Source organism: Podarcis raffonei, chromosome 11 (genome assembly GCF_027172205.1).
Source record: "Podarcis raffonei isolate rPodRaf1 chromosome 11, rPodRaf1.pri, whole genome shotgun sequence".
Taxonomy (NCBI): domain Eukaryota; kingdom Metazoa; phylum Chordata; class Lepidosauria; order Squamata; family Lacertidae; genus Podarcis; species Podarcis raffonei.
The window spans coordinates 8,134,379-8,158,618 of record NC_070612.1 but is presented as its reverse complement, the minus strand read 5'-3'; the positions used below and the strand labels follow the sequence as shown (position 1 = coordinate 8,158,618).

At 44.9% G+C, this 24,240-nt stretch overlaps 1 protein-coding gene across 2 annotated transcripts in view; it reads right to left on the bottom strand.

The window, feature by feature from the left end:
- SETBP1 (SET binding protein 1) overlaps window positions 1–24,240 on the bottom strand; it is a 261,669-nt gene that overhangs the window by 6,273 nt on the left and 231,156 nt on the right. For both annotated transcript variants that reach the window (XM_053408673.1, XM_053408674.1), the window contains exon 4: window positions 329–502. In XM_053408673.1, coding sequence (XP_053264648.1) covers window positions 329–502 — 174 coding nt within the window. The remainder of the gene's footprint in view (window positions 1–328; window positions 503–24,240) is intronic.

Below are 24,240 nucleotides of genomic sequence, written 5' to 3'. Positions count from 1 at the left end.
CTGTTTAGGGAAGCTTTTAATCTTTAATAGACTATTGTATTTTGATATTCTGTTGGAAGCTGCCCAGAGTGGCTGGGGAAATTATTATTATTATTATTATTATTATTATTATTATTATTATTATTATTATGAATACGACTAGTTGTGACGGCTGTGCTCTAATTCCAGTGTGCCTCTGAAGGCAACTTTCTGGGAATCCCAATTGGGGAGAGAGAACCATGTCCTGTTTGCATATTGTCGACATGGAGTCCTCCAGATGTTTACAAACGCTATAAATGTAATAAAACAGGAATAAATGAAACACCTGAGCTCATTTGAACATAATTACCTGCTTCTGAGGCGGCTGCCGTTGACGACGGTAAAAGAGATAATCCTGGGGTTGAGGACATCACAACACTATCAAGAGATGCTGGTTTTCGACGGGTCATCACAGAAGAAGCAGAACCCTCGTTTTTATTATGAAGCGAAGTCTGGTCTGCTTTTAGATGTGAACCAGCAATTCCTGGAGAGCAAAAACATAAGTAACGCTAATCAATTATTATGCAGGAGAAGAAGAAAAACACAACCTTGGTCTTATCAGAAATATACAATAAATGCCCTGCTGTGTTTCGCAGGAAATCCTGTACCCCAGTATTCCCTGCTTGTAAATGTGCTTCTAATAATACAGTTTTGAGGATTATGATTTATTATTATTATTATTGGGTTTCAGTCATTTTGCTTCAGGACATAACATAAACATTGATTCCTGGCCAACACATTATTGCCTTGCAAGCCTATTTTTAAAACAATATGAGGAAAGAGGATAATCACATCGCTATTTAGGGTGGTTTCTCCATGTGTATCTGTACATGCTGGTATCTATCACACAATCACACGGACGAGAACGGACAGGAATATCATTATGGTCCAACCAGTTACCCTACAGCACAACCCTCCAGACTTTGCTAGCCCAATGCATGCTTTCTCGCTACATCAGGGCCATGCAGGTGATGGATTGGTTGAGTACAACACACTCAAATCTTCATCAGCTATCCTATTTGTGTCTCGCCTTGAGATTGCCCTATTCTATCCTTAGGACAATCCTGCGAAACAAGGCATATTGAGAGAATATGACTGGCCCAGAGTCACCCAGTGTACTTTGTGGCTGAATAGGGATTTGAACGGAGCCTCCATTGGCACACACCTTGATTGAACTACAACACCCTGAAACTTTCACATTCCTGGACTTGGGGCAATGAAAAGTAGAATGATGAAGGGCAAAAGCTTTAAGAATTCAAAAGCAGGTTCCATGTTGATGGCTGGAGTGCAATGTGGATCCTGAATATGAAAAGCTTTTTTATTATTACCACTAATGATGGGGAAGAAATTTGAGGGGTGGATTGTGGTGGGGTTTTTTGCATTTAATAAGAAGCTACCTAATTCACACTTCTTGAACCAAAACACAAACTGAAGCATAGCTATCCTTCAAGGTTCACACTTCTCTGAATTTTACGACAAGGTTCTCCACCCAAGCACTGTGCACAAAAATGTATTGCATTAACAAAAGTTACATACAAAAATGCATCGTACTAGACAAAATGGGTTGCAAAAATGTGTAGATCAGCTGAAGCTGTGTACAAAAATACGTTTATGAGGGGGAAATTCGTACTCAAACTATGATGGGGTTTTCATGAGGAATTCTAAAAAAGGAGTTTTTTGTTTGTTTTGCATATTGCTGCAGATATGCGGGAAACTGAGATAAACCAAAATTGACAGATTAATCCATCTGTAATATCCCACACTGCTACCTGTGTTGGAAGGAAAACCTGGGATTTCCTTATTGCAAATGTACAGATTCTAACACGGTGAAGCATGGTTTTGCACTGTGAAAGCCTGAGGTGATTCGAGATGAGCAGCTCCCCTGCACATATTTCAGATAACAAAGCAGAATGCACAAACCACATGAGATGGTGTCAGACACAGTAGAAATGTGCAGCAAATTAGCAGTCATGCCAATATTTTGAAGATGGAAACAATTTTAGTGTGTGTGTGTGTGTGTGTGTGTGTGAGAGAGAGAGAGAGAGAGAGAGAGAGAGAGCGAGAGAGAGAGCGCTTGTATATTTAGAATACAATGCTAACCATCTCCTGGATTTAACATCTGTTGATAATTAAGCTGAAGATCCTGTATAAAAAGCTCTATGAAAACTAGCAGCTGTAACCTCTTGACCTCCATTGCTAAAAAAAAAAAAAGCCCAAGCCCCAGTTCCCCCCGCCCCAACCCACATCTCTGTGAAACTGTGCTTCACCCTATCAAGAGGCAGTCATCCATTTTTCAAAGGTAATCCCTCACAAACCACTTATCCTCTCAAAATCTCTACCTGCACACAGTGTTTGCATTAGGGACCCCGTGATTTATGGATCCCTTCTCCTTGGATGTAGGGGCCTACTTCCTGTTGCCGTGGTTACTTGGCTCTTGGTTCAAGGTTAAACTACTCCCAGCTCAAAATCAGTGGCAGGCCCAAGCATCTAACAGCCGGATTTTATTGACTACCCTAGGCTGCTTCAAAGGTCAAAGACCAAAGTGCTGCCTACTCCCTTCAGGGGGAGTCAATACTTTCAATATTTTTATTTGGTTTCCTCCAAAGATGCTCGTGGGCGTGCGTACACGCTTGGTTGCCACCTAGCTGGACCTCGCAAGGTCACACAAATCATTGAGGAACAGCGTTCTCCTGGGGAGCCGTTACCAATCTGACAGATGACTTCAAAAGAACGTATTGCCCACCCTTCAGCTCGACATTAGTTCTCCACAGGACCACTGGCTTTGCATCTTGAGAGTTCACTCTTGTTTCTAATTCACCACAGCCCTGTTTGGAAATGCAAACCCACGCCTTCTCGAATGCTCGGTCCAGATGGCAGCACGTTTAAGAACTTATAAAAGCACTAAATAGATGGAAATAAAGAAACAAAGCTTTGCAAACATGAGCATGCCATCCCGGGGGCGTTGAGGGATACCATGTGTCCTATTTTACAGAGGATGGTCCTCTCTTGGAAGAGTCCAAGTTTGGTTCAAAGATAAAACAGCAATCTGAAGGAAGAGCTGGAGAAGCCTTTAAGATGCCCATCAACATTTGGCAGCACCTGGAGAGCAGACTGAGCAGGCACACGGATCTTGTCCCCCCCTCCCCATGGCAAGATGTATTGTATTTCTATTTAGACTATAATAATTTCTAAACTGGCATGCCAGACCCTCCAAGTGCCCCTGTTTTCCAGAGACAGTCCCGGATTTACAGAAGCTATCTGATTCGATCCTGGAATGTCCCATTTTGCCTTAGGACGTCCCTATTTTCATCAGAGAAATGTTGGAGGATATGGAACAGGGTGTTCCAGGGGCCTTTTTTCACCTCTCAGGTGGGCACCGTTGCCATTCTAAGAGAACGAGGGAGGTGTTCATGGTGAGTTCAGGCACCTCTTTTTCTAGAAAAAGAGCACTGGATGTCCCTATTTTCATCGGAGAATTGTTGGAGGGTATGAATTGAAATTGAAATACTTTATTGTCACTTGTACAACTTGTATACAGTGAGATTACACGAGCACCCCCCACTCAGCTCTCTTAGTCTTAATTCCCCTCGTTTACTGACGCATACCCACCAAACCCGAAAGTCAGTTGCCCTGTTCTTATCTTTTCATTCAGCAGCCTAACAGCCCACAGATAGAAGCTGTTCTTTACCCTGTTTGTGCAAATAATCATGCTTCTATACCTTCTGCTCAAGGGCAGGAAATCAAGAAAGTGCTGGCCAGGGTGCGAATCATCCCTGAGAACTTTCCTCACTCTCCTGAGGCAACGTTCTTCCACTATTTCATCCAGCGGATTCACAGGACAGCCCATAATATCTTGTGCTGTATTCACCACCCTCTGTAGGCACTTCCTATCAGTTGATGTCAAACCAGTGTACCACACCGTGATGCAGCATGAAATGACACTTTCTATTGTGGACCGGTAGAAGGAGATCATCAAAACTTTCGCAATACTCTGAGAATGTCCCATTTTGCCTTAGGACTATTTAATGTATGGTCTTCTTATTTTGGCAGCATGTCTCCTTTTCTCTGGGCACTTAACATTCTCCCTAGCCACTAGAGGCTAGCCTGAAGTTAAAGGGTTCATGGCTCAGTGCTTTGGGTGCAGAAGGTTGCAGGTTCAATCCTGGACATTTCCAGCTAATAGCTGTTGATGGGAAAGAGTCTGAAAATCTACTAGCAGTCAGAGTAGACTATATTGGGCCAGACTGGCAAACAGTTTTCTATGGCCGTTTTCCACAAAAAACCCAAAAGATACTCAAGAACTTGTCAATAACTGTAATGCAGGTGTCCAATTGAACCACTTGTGATTCTCTACTGAGGTGGACTCTTGCAAGATCATGAGGAAACATCAGCCCAACACTTTGCTGACGCTAAGCAGGTCTGGTCATTGCTTGGATGGGGAACACATGTCTGCTTCCTTGATGGAAGTAAGGTGGGGTATAATTGCAAGAAAATAGAAAAATAAATAAAAGTAGGGCAAAAAGCTCAGGCTCACATCATAAAGACTAGCTATTCCATACCTGTTCGGAGACCCTGAATATGCACTCTTTTCATTGCAAATTTAAAACACATTGATGGACCACAGGGGGTCTGGCGAAAAGGAAAGAAAGAAAAAGAAAGTAGGCCTTTGAAGACTGACTTCAGCCCACCCCCGTTGCAGGGAAACCTTGTGCAAGAGGTGGCCAAGTTAACTGAAAGTAATATCCGGGCCAAAAGGCAGGCTGTCGACAAGTTCTGAACAAGTGAACTCAGGGCGAAGACAGACATGGCATGTAAAGTGCAGTGGTAGTAGTTTTCTGCCCAGAGAACAGACACTCTGGTAAGCGGAGATCGCGAGTGAAAACTGCTGCCCGCAACACACTGTAGATTTGCGCATGCCTGTCTTTGCCTGCACAGAGGGAGAGTCCGGCTGGGTGAGGGAACCCCAAGAGAGAGCGTCAAAAGTCCAAATTGTCAGTTGGAGAAAGGCCAGCTGGAAACCAGAGGAGGCTCGGCTTGGCAGTTGTGGGTACTTCCATTTGCAAATGGGTTGTGGGCAACAGAAAGGGTGAATTCAGGTTACCGTATTTTTTGCTCCATAAGACACACTTTTTTCCTCCTAAAAAGTAAGGGGAAATGTTGAGTGCGTCTTATGGGGCGAATGGCACTGCATGGAGAGCTGCACAACCCCGCACCCCTTCAGCGAAGTGGGAGGAGGAAGGGGGCCTTTCTGTTCCCCCTCCCGCTTCGCTGAAGGGGTGCTGTGCAGCTCTCCCATCTCACAGCGACGGGCCTGTCCTGCGAAGCCAGAGGAGGAACAGAAGGGGCTTCTCCACAGCGTGGTGTAGTGGTTAAGAGCGGTAGTCTCGTAATCTGGTGAACTGGGTTCAATTCCCCACTCCTCCCCATGCAGTTGCTGGGTGACCTTGGGCCAGTCACACTTCTTTGAAGTCTCTCAGCCCCACTCACCTCACAGAGTGTTTGTTGTGGGGGAGGAAGGGAAAGGAGAATGTTAGCCACTTTGAGACTCCTTAAAGGGAGTGAAAGGCGGGATATCAAATCCAAACTCTTCTTCTTCTTCTTGGCTGAAGGGGCGCTGGGCAGTTCTCCCTCTCTGCGCAGTGCCTCTCCTGTGAAGGAGGGGCGCTGCGCAGAGAGGGAGAACTGCGCAACGCCCCTTCAGCAATGCGCCTGCCCCGGTTTGCAGCGATGGGCCTGTCCTGCAAAGCCAGAGGAGGAACAGAAGAGGCCTCCTCCCACTTTGCTGAAGGGGCATTGTGCAGTTCTCCCTCGCTGCGCAGAGAGGGAGAACCGCTTAGCGACGTGCCTGCCCTGCTTTACAGCGACACGCCTGTCCTGCGAAGCCGGAGGAACAGAAGGGGCTGCTTCTGTTCCTCCTCCCGCTTGGCTGAAGGGATGCTGCGTAGAGAGGGAGAACTGTGTAGCGCTCCTTCAACGAAGCACCTCTCTTGGCTTTCTGCCTTAGCTGCGTGCAGCCCCGAAGGGGCAGGGGGAGCCTTCATCCCGCTGCCCTGAAGAGGCTTGGTGCGGCTATCCCAGAAGCCAGAACAGCCATAGACTATCCCAGAAGTGAGATCCCTCTTGCTGTTCTGGCTTCTGGGATTCAGAATATTTTTTTTCTAGTTTTCCTCCTCCCAAAACTAGGTGCGCCTTATGGTCTGGTGCGTCTTATGGGGCGAAAAATACAGTACCTGGGTGTGTGTGTGGGGGGGGGGGGAATACAGACTGTCATTTTGATGTCAACAGCATGTGGAGGCTGCAAAAAAATAAAGAAAAGTGCATGCACGAGGTTGTCTGGTTTCACAATAAAACTACCTGTTTGGAAGCACCCTGAAAAAAGTCCCTGCCCACACGCATACCTCCAGCACCCAAGAGGTGCCTGGGAGAAACTTCCTAATGGGAAGAGATGCTTGGAAGTGGTGCAAAGATGGGCTCTCTCTCTCTCTCTCTCTCTCTTTTATTTCCTTGCTTACATAAAAAAGGGGAACAATACTGAAAAGGGGGTACAATTTAAGAGGGGAGGGAAAAGGAAAGAAAATGAAATTTACACAATCTGTTATTAAGATAAAAATTATGACCAAAAATTGTGATTTCATGTTTCGATAAAAGTTAAAAAATCTCACTATCTTTTATACCCATCTTCCCATTTATTCCTTAATTCTTTTTACATAAATTTGCTGCCATATCAAAATACTATTTTTAATATTTTCACAATTTATAAATGTTGATATAAGCAATTAATAAAAACTGCCGGGATCACTCAAAAGCTGCTACAGTTTTTAACATGGTATAATTTTGTTTAAGATATGCACTGAAGGCCTCCCATTTTGATACAAATTCAATTCTCGGTTTATTTTTTCAGCGTATTCACTCAATTTTTGTATCCACTCTTGTCTAGAAGGAATTATGGGCTCTCAAGTGCTGGACATGTTTAAGCAGAGGTGAGGCAGTCAGCTATCTATCAGAGATGGTTCTGTAACTGCATCCTTTGTTGTAGCTCCTACACTGGGAAGTGGGGCTGCACTAAATGACCTCCAGCTCTAAAATTCTGTGATCAACTGGTGTCTGAGACACGCCCCCCCCCCAGGCATGCATACACTAAGCAGGGGGCTTCACTCTGACTGCGTCAAGTAGGACAGGTGTGGTTCTGCCCCATCTGTGAATTTGGTGACTGCACAGAGAGATACGTATAACTGGCAGGAAAGTCAATCAATGCTCTGAATCAACTGTTTGTGCATGTGTGTGTACAGAGGGGAAATTTTAAAGGCCCTTAGAAGCTGTTGGATTACAGAGCCTATCGACTCGGGTGATTTACACATTTTTATGCTTCCGTTAGGATATGTGGTTAAGGTAATAATGCCAAGGGTTTTGGATTTAGGAACATCTATCACATCTAAGTCTGACTTCTCAGCCCCCCCCCCTCCAACCCCAAAATAAATAAAACTAACTCCTGTTTGGGAAAATATCCAACAGCGTTTATTGTTCTGCTTGAAATCTGCACAAGAAAGGTTGGTGGATGACTATGGAGGGAAAGTCCAAAAAGAGAAACTTACCATATGGGCCCGAATAATAGCTGCACCCCCCCCCGAATTCCAAATGTGAAAAGTTAAAGTGTGGGTTATATTCATGGCCTCCCCCAAGCCGCCAGAAAGAAGGGGGGAAGGGGAGAAGGCTGCAGGCAAAGCTGTGAGGCTCCCCAGCCCCCAGAAGCAGTCTGGGAGCGCAGGGGAATGGTACCTGTAGGATTTTCTTCTACATTTGCCATTTGCGGGTGTGAGTGCGAAATTTTAAGGGAGCGGCTTATATTCGGGTATTGTCTTTTCTTTCTCTCCCCCCCCCTAATTTTAAAGGCGCGGCTTATTTGTGGGTGAGGCTTATATTTGGGCCAATATGGTAATTCACCAACTGATGAACTGCTGTAGGGTACGACCTGAAAAAAATGCACTAAAACCCACAACAGCTTTGTGACATCAGTAGGATGTGGATCAAACTCTCTCTCTCTCTCTCTGTGTGTGAATATATATGTGATATATATATATATATATATGTGATTTCAATACAGTAGTACCTCAGGTTACAGACGCTTCAGGTTACAGACGCTTCAGGTTACAGACTCTGCTAACCCAGAAATAGTACCTCGGGTTAAGAACTTTGCTTCAGGATGAGAACAGAAATCGTGCTCTGGCAGCGTGGCGGTAGCAGGAGGTCTCATTAGCTAAAGTGGTGCTTTGGGTTAAGAACAGTTTCAGGTTAAGAATGGACCTCCGGAACGAATTAAGTTCTTAACCCGAGGTACCACTGTATTTGGTTTGACTCTGACCACCATTCCCTTATATTATTGCAATCTCCTCCTTTCTGGTCTTCCACTTCTCAACTTGGTTCCCTCATGTCTATTCAGTACTGTATTCCCAAAATGATTCACCTCTCTCATCACTCTGATAATGCAACATCCCTCTCTACTACAGCTTCCTGTCTGCTTCTTGGTTCAGGCCAAGCTGTTTGTCCTTTCCTTCAAATCCCTCTGTGGTCTTTTGTCCCATAAATGATTTGCTCTCATGCCCCTATGTGCACCTGCCCATGTTCTCCAAGCTCCTCCATCTTCCGTCATTTGAGGGTCTCTTGCTTCACCCAGAGACCCCACCCTTCCTCTCTTTCACTTTGGACTGCCTCTAGGAACCCCTGCAAGATGCCACCTAACCCACTTCCTTCGTCTCCCTCCACAAAACCCACAAAACTTCGAGGGGCCATGGTTTGTTCTGTTTTGATGGTGTTATGTATTAACATTTATGTTTTACACATGGTGCCATAAATCACTAGGAGATCTTTGGATAACAAATGACATAACAACAAACAACAGGTCTTTGTGGCACACACACCAGTTCCCATGTCCTACTGAAAGAGTGAGGAACCTGCAGCACGTCAACAAATTAGGATTCTCAAGGCAGCCAGTTTGCCCCATGTTCAGTTGAAACCTTCCCTCACGAGGCAGTGGCTCCACCCACTTGATCACTTTGCTTGTCCTTTTACTCAACCTTTCCCAGCTCTTCAATATCCCTTTTCAGGCAAGTCAACCAGAACTATACACAAGTCCTCCAACTGTGGTTACACTATCACAAAATTAAGAGATGCCTGCTTCTTGGGAGAAAAGCAATGGCAAACCTAGACAGCATCTTCAAAAGCAGAGACATCACCTTGCCGACAAAGGCCTGTATAGTTAAAGCTATGGTCTTCCCAGTAGTGATGTATGGAAGTGAGAGCTGGACCATCAAGAAGGCTGATCGCCGAAGAATTGATGCTTTTGGATTATGGTGCTGGAGGAGACTCTTGAGAGTCCCATGGACTGCAAGAAGATCAAACCTATCCATTCTGAAGGAAATCAACCCTGAGTGCTCACTGGAAGGACAGATCGTGAAGCTGAGGCTCCAATACTTTGGCCACCTCATGAGAAGACAAGACTCCCTGGAAAAGACCCTGATGTTGGGAAAGATGGAGGGCACAAGGAGAAGAGGATGACAGAGGACGAGATGGTTGGACGGTGTCCTCGAAGCTACCAAGATGAGTTTGACCAAACTGCGGGAGGCAGTGGAAGACAGGAGTGCTTGGCATGCTCTGGTCCATGGGGTCACAAAGAGTCAGACACGACTAAACAACTAAACAACAACAAATTATGTTACCAACAGTTTTATTTTCAGTTCCTTTCCTAACAATCAATGGAATGGTATTCACCTTTTTCACAGCTGCTGCATACTGGGTCAACATCTACATCAGGCTATTGGCTATGACCCCAAGGTCTCATGAATAACGAAGGGCCTTTTGCCAATGTCCCAATGTTTTCCTATTTCCCATAATCTACCTAGGGTAGTGGGGCACAGCAATGACAATGTAAAATACAGTGGTACCTTGGTTCACAAACTGAATCCGTTCCAGAAGTCCATTCCAAAACCAAAGTGTTCCAAAACCAAGGCACGCTTTCCCATAGAAGGTAATGGAAAATGAATTAATCCGTTCTAGACTTCTAAAAACAACCCCTAAAACAGCAATTTAACATGAATTTTACAATCTAATGAGACCATTGATCCATAGAATGAAAGCAAAAAACAATGTACTGCAGTCACACAATCAATCAATCAATCCATCAGTAGCTGAACTGGGTTCCACGCAGTCACAAAAACAAAACAAAAAAAGAGCTGCAAAAACAAAAACGCAAAATAAATTGCAAAAACAGCCAGACCTCAGCGTAACATTCAAAACAGAAGTGTGGAACTCAAAATGGAAGTGTGGCACTCAAATCAGAAGCGTAACACTCAAAACGGAGCACGTTTGGCTTCCGAGACAGTTCGCAAACTGGAACACAGTGAAACACGGGTTTGCAGTGTTTGGGTTCTAAGTTGTTTGAGTACCAAGGCGTTTGAGAACCAAAGTACCACTGTACTAGAATGAACTGAACATTCGGCACGGAAGTCTAACGGTACAACCCCGTGCATGTTTACTTGGGAAACAAGCTCCATATAATTAGGATTACTTCCAGCTGCATAGGATTGTGGCCTGTAAAAGAAGTCATAGACTGGCATATAAGGCTTTCCAGAGCAGAAGATTTTCGCAGGAGATAAGCCCTCCAGGGTTTTTCTTCCTCCAAACTCCACAGATCTGCTAATTTTATAAACTGATGCATACAGCTCACCTCCAATGCAAAACTCCTTTGTGGTCTTTTGCTTTTTAATTTAGTTAGGTGAGGCATTTGCAACATATTGCACCCTGAAACATTGGCTGGGTCAGATTATTTGCATTTTTATTAGTATCTTGAATAAAGATTCAGAAGAAATATGATATCCAAGAAATCTCTCTCTCTCTCTCTCTCTCTCTCTCTCTCTCTCAAACAAAAAAGAAAGGTATAAGAAAATGGAAGATCTTAAGTGGATCTTTGAGAGCAATGCCTGGCTTCATAGCCCGAATGAGAGAATGGAATTACAGTATGATAAATGCAGCAAAGAAAAGTAATTGCTCTTTCTTAAAGAAATGCTCACTCTGCCCCGTATGACATGCACTACCACTTTCAGAAAAAGCCAAATTTTGAAAATACAGAGAGCACATTCCTTTTGATCTTAAGGCAGGTATAGTAACAGTTTCTATTCAGTAGTACACATGCTCGTAGGAGCTAGTAGGAGCGGAGACCTCTCTGAAACCTCTTTCCTTATTCCCCAATAAATATACTGTGGTACCTCAGGTTACATACGCTTCAGGTTACAGACTCCGCTAACCCAGAAATAGTGCTTCAGGTTAAGAACTTTGCTTCAGGATGAGAACAGAAATTGCGTGGCAGCAGTGGGAGGCCCCATTAGCTAAAGTGGTGCTTCAGGTTAAGAACAGTTTCAGGTTAAGTACAGACCTCCGGAACAAATTAAGTACTTAACCTGAGGTACCACTGTACTGTATTTTTCCATGTATAAGAGGATTTTATTTTATTTTTGCTATTTTTTTAAGTAAAAAATTGGGGTCATCTTATACATGGATGGTGAACGCTCTGGCTCTTAAAATATGGCAACCCTAACTTTGGGCGACCTCCCCGCAAAAAGCTCAGAGTTGTTCTGTTTGATGCTTATTGATTTCTTAATTCTGGGTTCGAAAAAATAGGGGTTGTCTTATACATGGGGCAGGCGCGTCTTATACACAGAAAAATACGGTATTGTTGGGTTTTTGTTTTTTTAAAAAAGAATAATGTAGAGACAGGGAAATGGGTCCACTGACAGTTGTTTGACGGGTGAAAAGAATAACGGCATGGTATGCAAATTATGTTAATCACATGACAATTAGTAGTGGCTCACACGCTCATATTGTCTCCTTTGCGGATGAAAACATCCGTTATCCCTGCTCTAAATTCTGCAGAGAGAGAAAGAGGAGGAGAAGGGGTTTGTGTGTGTGTCTGTGTGTCTGTGCTGGAGCCATCATTACCTAGATCTCCTGATCTTTATCTCTGCTAGCACACCCAGAAGAGCTAATGCTACAATGATAGCTTTGAGAAGCCTCTCAGGAATCGGATGAAGGGAAGTGATAGTGATGAACTCCCGAGCTAATAAACACCAAGCGGTTATTCCTGCAGGATGATCAATTCCTGGATGTCCTGAGGCTCGTCTGATAGAGTCGATTCGCTCACCTCACTAATAAAGCTGAGGCCCAATATCAGATTAGAACGGCGGCAAGCTTCTTAAAGGAGCAGCGTAGAAGCCGGTGTGCTGGAACGCAAAATGCTCAGAGACACAACGCACAAATCTGCCTCCTCCTCCTCTTCCTGCCGCGCAAGGAAGCTTCAAATTGTTCCTTTCCTCTGCTGCAATCAGACGGACCTGTTTTGCCATTTTTCAGATTATTATTATTATTATTTCGGTTGATGCAGCAATTCGGAACAATTAATTTGTCATCTTGTTAGCAGAAATTTAAGGCAACGATCTAAGAGAACTGTTCTGCGCTATGATAAACTTTCGTCCCTTCAGGGCACTTCTCGTTTCACATCTCATCCATTATGCAAATGAGATGTGGAAACAGTCGTGTTCCTCCTCCGAGCCTCCACGCTGATGGATTATGCAGAGTCAGCCCCGCTCAAACTAATGAGGTTAAATACGTCTTGCCATCCCTTTCTACTTTGTTCGGCCTCTCGGTTGACTTCCAAGGAAATCCGATACATAGCTCTCCTGTTTAAGATTTTCGAGAGAAACTCTTGATAGAAATATTTTTAAATCGCCTAAAAATAAGAGGGCCATTTCCATGGTGGTTCAGCAACACACTCCAGCATTCAAGCCCTAACAACTAGCAATCCTAGCAAGCTCACAAAAGCAGGGTTCAGATGATCCCTGTCATTGTAAGAATGTAGTCTATGGGACCGCGGGTGGCGCTGTGGTCTAAACCACTCAGCCTAGGGCTTGCTGATCAGAAGGTCGGCGGTTCGAATCCCTGTGATGGGGTGAGCTCCTGTTGCCCGGTCCCAGCTCCTGCCAACCTAGCAGTTCGAAAGCACGCCAGTGCAAGTAGATAAATAGGTACCGCTATGGCGGGAAGGTAAATGGCGTTTCCGTGCACTCTGGTTTCCATCATGGTGTCCCGTTGTGCCAGAAGCGGTTTAGTCCTGCTGGCCACATGACCCAGAAAGCTGTCTGTTGACAAACGCTGGCTCCCTCGGCCTGAAAGTGAGATGAGCGCCGCAACTCCATAGTCGCCTCTGACTGGACTTAACTGTCCAAGGGTCCTTTACCTTTACCTAGTCTATATTGTCATTGTCAAAACAAAATAAAAAAAGATAAAATGAAATGAAAAAATAAAAATTTTCCTTCCAGTAGCACCTTAGAGACCAACTAAGTTAGTTATTGGTATGAGCTTTCATGTGCATGCACACTTCTTGTCGTTGTTGTTGTTACGGTTAATTAAGTACCTCTTGTGGGGAACACATCATGCTCATTCTGGGGTAGTTTGTCCACCTTTGGTTCTCACCCTGCACTCAGCTCTCACCTATGGCTCCTAGAAGCTCTCAGCATGCAATAACAGTCACAGCCCAGGAATGGGTTCGACTGGTTGGCCAAACCAGGTGAGCGTAGCCAATGGGTCTTAAACCCTCAGTGAGTTAGGGACTTCCCCTGCATGCAAAGACAGCCTCCGGCAGATTGAACAGACGAGACCGATAGTCTGTCCCAAAGTCAAGAAGGCAGTTTCTTCTCATGCTGTAGAGGGAAGTGAGGGGCAGATGGGGCTTGGGAACATGGGTAGAAAGCCCAACTAGGAGAAGGAAAAATTTGATCCTAAACCTCCGCTGCCTTGTCGGATTTCAGGAGAAGAAAAGGCTAAACAAATCTGGAGTGGAGTCCTAAGATGGTTGGATGGGGCCTTGTACACCTCCTTCTGGTAACTCCTGTGGCCAAACATCTTGCTCTCACATGTCATTGCATTTTGCGCAGTAGACAAGTGAAGCACTGTTAAGATGGCATCCCTATCTGATCGTAAAGTTTGTTCAGGTTTAGCAGGCAGTCCATCCAAGTATCTAGGACATAAGCTGCGTAGGTAGGGATAGACAGATCAGCCCAGACTCATCCCATTTCATTTTCACCGACACTCAGTTATTGGTCTGCTCCACCCGATTTTTGTGTGGATTTCTTAAGAGAACACCCGAAAAGTTTGCATTTAAGATGTCTGGATTATTATACACATTATTTTACGCCTTTCCCCCGGTTGCCTATCTTTCAGTGCAATGCTTCTCAATGCACTCTTCTATAAAGAATGAATTAAAACATGTATTTTTAACTGGATGTCCACCAGGTCTACACTATTCGATAAACACACAAGACGTAACTGGCTGTACATTTGAAAACACCTGTTACTCGAATCAATATTGTGCTTGTGCATATAACTCTACTCTGTAAAAATTGCTGCTTACAGCCGCTACTACTATTCTATAACATCCACCATCCTGTGATATCATATATGATATTATTTTTGTTGTAAAAAATGTGTGAGATTAAGATATTGTATTTATTTGCATTACCTAGAGTTTGTACTACTGAAGAAGCCAAAGACAGCGAAAAAAGGATAATATTCCGGAAACCCTTGTCTTAGACTCTGCGAAAGGATTCTGTGGAACTGCAACAACCTTTCATGTGGATTGTTGGACTCTATGAACAGACAGGTGGAATAGACACTTTCACATATATGGACCATATGCATAAACCGATTAGAGAATGAACTGATCCACTGGGTCTTCTACTTTTTTCGTTGACTTTTATGAACTACTTCTGTTGACATCTACAATTCAATTCAATGAATAGTATATATTATTTTTTCAAACGTACATCCGGTTACGTCTTGGGTGTTTATTGAATATGTTTCACGTAACCAGAGGTTTGTTGTTGTTGTTTTTTGAATCAGGTCTACACTGCAAAATCTGGAGAAGTGCACAATCCGACCAGGAGTTACTTTCTGATCTGCAGACATGTCTGGGACCATCGTACTGGGATGGTTTGCTGAGAAAAGTGAACCATGCAAATTCCCCGTTGTAGGGCTTTATACGCCGTGACAAGCAACTTGACCTTGGGAACAAGCTGTCCGCCAGCGCAGCTCCGTCAAACTGGCATTCTATGTTTTTGGCAGGCTGCTCCAATTACCAGGCCTCCTACTTCACTTCCCAAGCCTGGGCATGTGAGATGATGTTTCACACGCTCTAGTCTTCTCCTAAGCTAGAGAGACAAGAGGTGGCTTCGGATATTCGCCTCATGAAGCAACAGAGGAAGCACAAGTGACTCACGCTTCCTCCAGCAAATATTCTGGGGCTCACAACTCGTCCCCACAAACACTCTGCACAAAAGTTGGATGCCATAATGGAGGAATCGTGAATGATCCCTCTGTTCTGCTTTGGGAGAAACGTCCTAAGCCACCCAAGGTGGGGGCAGAGGTTATGAATCCAATGGGCAGCCAAAGAACCAAACATGAAGGCCCAATGAATGGAAGGCTTACATTGAACTGACAATAACCGCAGCTTCTAACAGTGAACTTAGTGCCCCTGCGCTGACAGGACTGGAGACAAAATGGGGCCACAGTGGGAGAAAATGAGGTTTTGGCATCCCTGAGGGGAGCCCTGAAGTATGCAGATGTAAAAACAAAACAAAACCTAATAGCTTAACAAAAGGGGAAACAAGTCCCATTGAGTTCAATGATGGCTGCAGACTTAGACTGCTGCCAAGAGCAGCTCTCGTGATATACGCCCAAAAGGTGGAAAGAAGAAACAGTTCCAACCAAAGAGGATTGACAGATAAAATTGATGGAATACGCAGAAATGGCAAAACTTACCGAAAGTAGGAGAAATCAAGAAGGGAGACTTTTTATGACTGAGTGGAGAAAATTTATCTGAAGATGAAGTGTAAACAACTTAAAACATTTAGCAGGGTTGTAGTAGTAGTGTTGTAAGAGTAATTAAAAGGGAATATAATAGGAAGTTAATAACTAGATATAAAAGAAATAACTGCAGAGGGGAGGGAAGGTGAAGAAAATGTAGATTGATTATTTTAAGATTGATTTACACATGTAAAATGAGAAAATGAGAAATACCTCCCCCCCCCAAAAAAAACCCCCCAAACCTGCTGCCAAGCATTTTTTTTTAAAGTCTTGCTTTGGCTTTGTTATATTATCTGAGTCAATTCAAGGTTTAATTCTGATTTATCACTAAAAGGTATGTTTGCCTTATCTATGCAGATAGGAGAAATAATATACATTGAGGCTTTATCTTCTCATTAATACTCCAGAGTGATGGAGCTTTTGATTCCTCCTCCTCTATTAGGGATACGTATTAACTCACAAATGGTTTCCCTTCTACATCTGAGGAGGAAATTGTACAATCACCAGTAAAGACTACAGATTGAATTAACGAGAGTAAATAGCTGCAAAGCCTCAGGGCAGAGAGAGTGTGCAGATAAATGCAAAATGAGAATGGTGATGAATGGAGAGTGTGATTGTTTAACACGTGTTGTGATTAAATAATAACAATAATAATAATAATAAAACCAACTTATACCCTGCCCATTAGACAGTGCTTCCCAAGCCACACTGGGTGGCTCCCAACAGAATATTAAACAGAAGAAAACATCAAACATTAAAAACTTCCCTAAACAGGACTGCCTTCAGATGTCTTCTAAAAGTCAGATACAGTGGTACCTCGGGTTAAGAACTTAATTCGTTCTGGAGGTCCGTTCTTAACCTGAAACTGTTCTTAACCTGACGTACCACTTTAGCTAATGGGGCCTCCCACTGTTGCTGCTGCTGCGGAGCACGATTTCTGTTCTCATCCTGAAGCAAAGTTCTTAACCTGAGGTACTATTTCTGGGTTAGTGGAGTCTGTAACCTGAAGCGTTTGTAACCCAAGGTACCCCTCTAGTTGTTTATTTCCTTAACATCTGATGGGAGGACATTCAACAGGGAGGGTGCCACTACCAAGAAGGCCCTTTGCCTCGTTCTCTGTAACCTCACTTCTTGCAGGTAGGGAACAGTCAGAAGGCTCTCGGAGCTGGACGATGGAGGTGGAGATGCTCCTTCAGATATACTGGGCCAAGGCCGTTTAGGGCTTTAAAGGTCAGCACCAAAACTTTGAATGCACTATAGAGAAATAAAACTTAGCACACACCCCAAAACATCCTCTACCACATCTAATGTCTTACCCCGCTAGTAGTCTTTCCTGACTACCTCATATGGAAAGAAAATGCTTTGGGGCAATAGCTCTTTTGTGTTTGCACTGTTTGAATAGGTATATTGAAAGGAAGAATTGCTTGGCAGCACATATATTGTACCATTAAAGGATGTTTACATGACTTGGTTATTGCAATTTGCTTGCAAAACATTCTGGGACTTTTTCAGCGGGAAGCGATGGAGAAATGTGATAAACCTAATCTAACCCTATCGTACAAGATTGTGGGAAAGCAAGGAATGGAGAAGGAGGAGGAAGAGAGAGATGTCACCCTAGCCGTCAGAGCAGTGGTTCCCTGCCCTCTAGGGTAGGGTTAGCAGACATCCCCGTTTCCCGGGGACAGTCCCCAGATTTGTGAATAAGTCCCTGGAAAAATTCCATCCCCAGAATGTCACTGGATTTCATCTAATGTCCCCGGGAAATGCAGCAGTGGCAGTCTCAGCAGCCCGGAGCAGTTGGCTCTGGCTGGCTTCAGGAGTTGCTCGGAAGACCGCATATGATGGTGGTGCAGGGGCTCTCAGATGCAGCTTCCGGGCTGCCTCCACCTTCCCTGACCCCAGCAGGTAAGCTGTGAAGGGAGGCTTCATGCTGCCTATCGGAGCAGCCTCCCAAATCCTACTTGCGTGTAAGCAGGAGCAGGGTGAGGATCTCTCAGTTAGGTAACAGGAAGCCTCCCTTCCCAGCTGAGAGATCCCTGCCCCCTCCTGCTTGAACACAGGTAGGAATGGGATTGGGGCTGTTCTGATGGGAAGGGAGGCATCGCGCTGCCCGAGCCTCGCCACTGCCGCCGCTCTCGGCCCTCCTTCTCCGCCTTCCATGCCTGACCCACCGCACACCACTTCTCCACCACCACCACCGAAGAACCAACAACTATGGGGCTGCCCAGGCTCATGGAGAAAGGAGATAGACGTCTCGGAGGAAGCGGGAAATGTGGCTGTTGAGGTCAAGGCGGCGGCCGCTCCTCTGCCACCGCCATCGCTGCAGCATCAATGTCCCAAACACATAGTATTTAATTAATTAATTAAAGTGTCCCCGGATTCATTGGACAAAATCTGGTAACCTTACTCTGGGGGGGGGCAGGCGGTGGGATTGCCAAGGGGGGGTGCTATAAGGCAAGGGGGCTCTACTCCCAAGCTAAGGTCTCTACTCATGACAGTAAGGTAACTGGACAACACAGAGACATGAATACGTCCTATGTGTGCAACAGAAGAAGTCTCCTTCATCCATTCAGTGCTAGTGGAAGAAGGCATGTGAATCTGAAAAAAAGCTTCCAGTTCTATTAGTCAGGTGAAGAAAACGAGTCTTTGAAAGAAACTGGGATATATGTATATGACCACAGCCTTGGAATTACAACGACCAAGTCAATCACACTGGGTTGCATCCAGTGAAGGTTGCTCAGCAGACGATATGGATTCTGTCACCAGAAAGGGGAGAGAAGAAATTTCTAGTAATTTCCTCCTTCCCACCTACTAAATCTGGAAAGTCCTCAAACATCCAGGATTTTTTTTGGTGGGGGCACTATATGGGGAAAATGGGAATTGTTGAAAACGGTTCCTTTTCATATTCCATTGATAGAAGCCTTACCATCAACTTGAGTATCACCACTGAATACAACCCATTGCTGTGATGCTGATGCTGCAATTCTATCCATGCTTCCCTGGCGGTATGTCCCACTGAATGCAGTAAGAATTATGAATGTGTATAATCACAGAATTGTGGAGTTGGAAAGGACCACGAGGGTCATCTAGTCTGACCCCCTGCAGGGCAGGAATTTTTGGACAGGGCTACAATAGGTCTGGGATTTTCCGGACATATCCTGCATTCTGCCTTCGGAAAAAGTTGCCCTGGTGGAAATTGCTGAAATGTTCAGGAAAACCCGAATGTATGCCAACCCGTGTTGGCAGTATTAACTTTGGTGAATTTCCTCAATTTTCTGGATTTTCACTTTTTGAAATATGGCAACCCTACTTTTGCCCAACATGGGGCTCGAACTGATGACCTTGAGATTAATAGTTCTACTGCTCTACTGACACACACACACACACACACACACACACAGAGACATCTATATTTTTCTATCTATCTATATCTATAGCTATATCTATCTATCATCTACCTATCATCATCTATCTATCTCTATCATCTATCTATCATCATCTATCTATCACCTATCTATCTCTATCTATCTATCTATCATCATCTATCTATCACCTATCTATCTATCTATCTATCTATCTATCTATCTATCTATCTATCATCTATCTATCTATCATCTATCTATCTCATGGGAAGGCAAACTAAGGTCCGCGGGCCTGATCAGGTCCAATTGCCTTCTGGATCTGGCCCGTGGATGGTCAGGGAATCATTGCATGGATAGCCAGCGTGCACATTCTTTCCCTCTCTCTCCCTCGGCGGCACCTCCTCCCTCCCTCCTCCTGGCTTCTCCCCGCCCTGCCTAGAGGAGGAAGGAGGCTGGGCTTTGTTAACGCTAGCAGCAGCAGTGCTCGAGTGGCTGCCATTTTAAGCAGCCCCTCTCCGGAGCCCTTTCGCGTGCCGCTCTTCGTCCCTCCGCCGCCGCCACCAGCCCCTGCCGCTCACAAGACACAGGTATGCAGCCACGGGGGCTCGTGGTGCTCTGGCATCATTCCCCCACAAATATAGTCTGGCCCCCCACAAGGCCCCCTGCTGAAAAAGTTTGCTGACCCCTGATCTATCATCATCTGGGGTTGCTGTTTTGCTGCTGGACCAGTATGCACAAACTTTAGTCACATAGCTCTCGAAATTTAATCTAACCTTATCGGTCTATCTATCCACCTATCCAGGGAAAGAGGATTGCACTAATATAAAAGCCTCTCCTTTGAGGCTGTTCTGAAACCTCCAAATTGGGCCACTTCGCTTGTTTATGGCATTTACGATACGAAAAGGCATCGTTTGCGCCTCATGAAATGCAAATAACTCCATGGGAACATGCACACCAGAAAACAAATTCTGCCTTCTCCTTACTCCTCTGGTCACAACACAAATGCAATGTTATGTTTGGGATTTTTAGAGTATTAAAAGAAGGGGGGAGAGGTGTCTGTATGTGGAGGGGGGGGAAAGTCCATTCAGTATTATTAGTCCCGGAGTAAATGTAACCTGGCCCTTGTTGCCTCTTCCTCCTTTCCCTGCCGGCCCCCGAGTCTACTGCTCACAATCGCTGCACATGGCATTAACTTTTATGCCTTCATCTATATGTACAATGCGGCTCTGTTATCGTTGCTCTGGGAACCCTGGTGTTTGCATAAATTTTAATTTCCTGTCTTTTGTTTGCTTTCTTCATCATCGTGCTAAAGGGGGGGAAATATTCCTCGGCTTGCAAAATTACCCGTAGTATATTGCAACAGTGTACGCAGCAGGTACCACTTACGCCGTGCTGCCTCAGCAGTGCCTACTGCTGAGAGCAATGTGCGCACGTGTGTGTGTGTGTGCGTGCGCACATTTCTCAGGTCTGTTAATCAGAGCTGCCAGATGTCAGGGCTTTCACCTTGTGGATCCAGGTGCGCCCAAATTCTGCAGCAGGGTATTGCACATTCCATGCATCTGTCACAAAAGTACCAAATCTAATATCCGGCATGGATTTTTACAGCCCAAGAATCCTGAGTTTTCGTTATTGTTATTAAAACAAACTTCCTAGTCCTCAGGAGTATGCAGAAAAGCTTGGAAACAGCTCTATGTGCATTCCTTACCACTGTTCCCCTTTACTGCCTCATTACTGTCGAAGCAAACAGTAAGTTATTTGCAAAGGGCAACAACTATGGACAACTCAGTATGCAAACACCTGAGACATAACTGAGTTAAAGCAAAGCATTTTTGCATTCCCCTACTTTCAGGGGGAGAATTAGGCAAAGGCTCAGGAGTTTGCCACTGAAACCAATGGGAAATGTGCCCTGAATCTGCATAATTTATTCTGATTTTTAGGGGAGGCTTCATTTTCTTTACAGTGGTACCTCGGGTTAAGTACTTAATTCGTTCCGGAGGTCTGTTCATAACCTGAAACTGTTCTTAACCTGAAGCACCACTTTAGCTAATGGGGCCTCCCGCTGCTGCCGTGCCGCCAGAGCATGATTTCTGTTCTTATCCTGAAGCAAAGTTCTTAAGCCGAGGTACTGTTTCTCAGTTAACAGAGTCTGTAACCTGAAGAGTATGTAACCTGAAGCGTATGTAACCCGAGGTACCACTGTATTTGTTTCTGGATTGCAAGCACGATTCCGTCCACACAAACGCCAGCTCAGTTTGAGCACAGTTTCATGTTCAGGCAATGGCCATTTTGCATGTGTTCAATATGTGTGTGACTGCGCACATGCGCACCACCGCAACCCAGATGTGGCTGGAAAAGGGAGCATAATAGGTGCAGAGCAGGGGTCAGGAACGGAATCCCCAGGTAGACGGCCATTTCCCGTACAACATCAACACAGAACGGAGGTGCCCACCTTTTTTGCTGAACACTTTGCGTTTGGAGCACCGGCCTGGAAAATGTGCCACTCCCACGATTTGCCACAATGCAAATGTTTCATGAGCACTGAGGATGAATGTCACCCTGCAGTTCTGCCTTACAACTGTCACTGAATTTAGAGCCAAAAATGCTTCCCGGTCAAGACTGAAAGGAGCCCTGGTAATGAAAGATAACTATTTTCTCAGGGCTGTTCAATATGCATCTTCTAATCAGGATTATTAAGCTCCCCGAATCTAGTTTTTGAGATAGGGGAAATCTATCTTGTGCACGCAGACACTGGGAAAAGTCTGAGGTTTAGTTACAAATGAATGCAATGATCATTCGCTTTTAATTAAAACGTGCTGGAGATAGGACCACAGCCAGACAATATTTTTGTTTCAAAAGGGAAAGAAAGGAAGAGGAAGACCTCCCAGCTCCCTGGCTGCCACCATGGAACTGCCGACAAACATGCCTGGATGTTTCTGTGCCTGGAATAATAAAAGTTTTCGTTAATCCTGAACACAGTGAAATCTTGAAAACGCTCCCCTCTTGCAGTCGCGGGTGACTCATGAGATCCTGCAGGGAGTCAGAGGCCGACTGGCGAGGGGAGACGAAGTGTGCATGTACGTGTATGTGTATATATAATGTAACAGCGCTCAGAGATTTACAGAGAGAACGAGCGCAAGGACCACTTCAAACAGCACAGGGCAGATTCATTAAAACTGCTGGCTGCATTCCAGCGGTTAAAATTGAGGCAGCATATTTATTGCGTTTTGCTCAAATAAATCTGGAAATGTGTGAATCATATGCCAGAGAAAGGAAAAAGGGGGTGGCAGCAAGGGGAGAGAGAGAGAGAGAGAGAGAGAGAGAGAGAGAGAGGGTATGGAGGATGTGGTTAAAACAACAACGTCCAAACACAAATCCTCCCCCCCTTTAAAGACTAGTTCTCAAAATCAAAATATGATAAATATGATCAACAACATGGCAGAACCATTGTCTGGTGGATATATTTATTCCTGGCATGCACAGGCTTCTATATTATATCAGAAAGCATTGGTAAGCAGAGCCACCATTTTGTATACTGGAGTTTATCCTATGGGTGCAAGTATCCTTTGACTCCCCCACCCTAATCTACCCACCGCCTCCTTGTTAATATTCCTTTAGTTTGGCTGTTTCTGCTTTACGGCTCGCTCCGTTCCTCTTCTGTCTGTAGCGTTAGCACCTCTTCCCCAATAGGAGCTGTGTTCAGCTGGGATTCAATTATAGCCTGCGTTGAAAAAGCAGATTGCTTTCTCAAAGACAGTGTGGGTTTCACGGGGGGAGACGGGAGAAGAACGGATTATTCCCCCCCCCCTTCCGTTTGCTGAAAGTCTTATTTTAATTCTTCTGGTAGGAGAAGGCAGAGACGTGTGGCTGGTGGCTTGAACTGGTAATGTGGCAGAGGGTTCACAATCCCATTTGCCTCCATGTTAGCCAACAAACACTCAGCACCATGTTAGAAGAAGAAGAAGAGTTTGGCTTTGATATCCCGCTTTATCACTACCCTAAGGAGTCTCAAAGCGGCTCACAATCTCCTTTCCTTTCCTCCCCCACAACAAACACTCTGTGAGGTGAGTGAGGCTGAGAGACTTCAGAGAAGTGTGACTAGCCCAAGGTCACCCAGCAGCTGCATGTGGAGAAGCGGGGAATCAAACCCAGTTCACCAGATTATGAGTCCACCACTCTGAACTGTGGAGTTTGGAACTGACAGGGTTAAAACTCCGTGGTGTCCTGTATCTGGGAGGAGCTTAACGCAGAAAAGTGCATCACAGTCTGTGTCACTGTTCAGACTTGCTTTCGCTTCTGCCTGAGACGCAGCTCAGCTCGGAGGCTGCGTGTGTGCTTTTGGAGCACAGAGAATGTTGGAGGTTTCTGATGGATTTACTGCTTTGTAAATAAACGCTTCTAGAGATAAGAACCGAACTGTCTTTGGACTTGATTTATCCCTCATCTCACACGGACGCAGGACCGCTGCTACTCTGCTCTCCTGCCAGGTCAGCTCCCCAGCAGAGCCACGCAGGGAAGCCTGACTGGACGCAGGATTTATTTACCCAAATGAACCACTATACCACACTGGTCAGGCGATGACAAGGAAGAAATCATAGGCCCCCCTGCCAGCTTTCAGGATTCATCACACAGTCTTGTGGAGTGGTAGCTCTGAATGGCAATGCCTAGGTTAAGCATTAAGGGTTAAAATACAAAGACCCCATCCCACAAAAAAACCTTACCAGAACCTGTCTTCCCCATGTGCCACAGATGCTCAGTCACAGAGTTGCTGCAATACATCCTACAAATTTTAATCAAGCATGCAAGCTAGGAAGTAGAAAAAGAAAAGAAATCACACCACAAAACAACTGGCCTTTAAGGCAACTGGCAGAAGCCGAAATCTTGCCGCCAAATTGAACTTAAGTCGTCGGATTACAATTCCCATTATCCTTGGTCATTGGGCATGCTGACCGCAGAT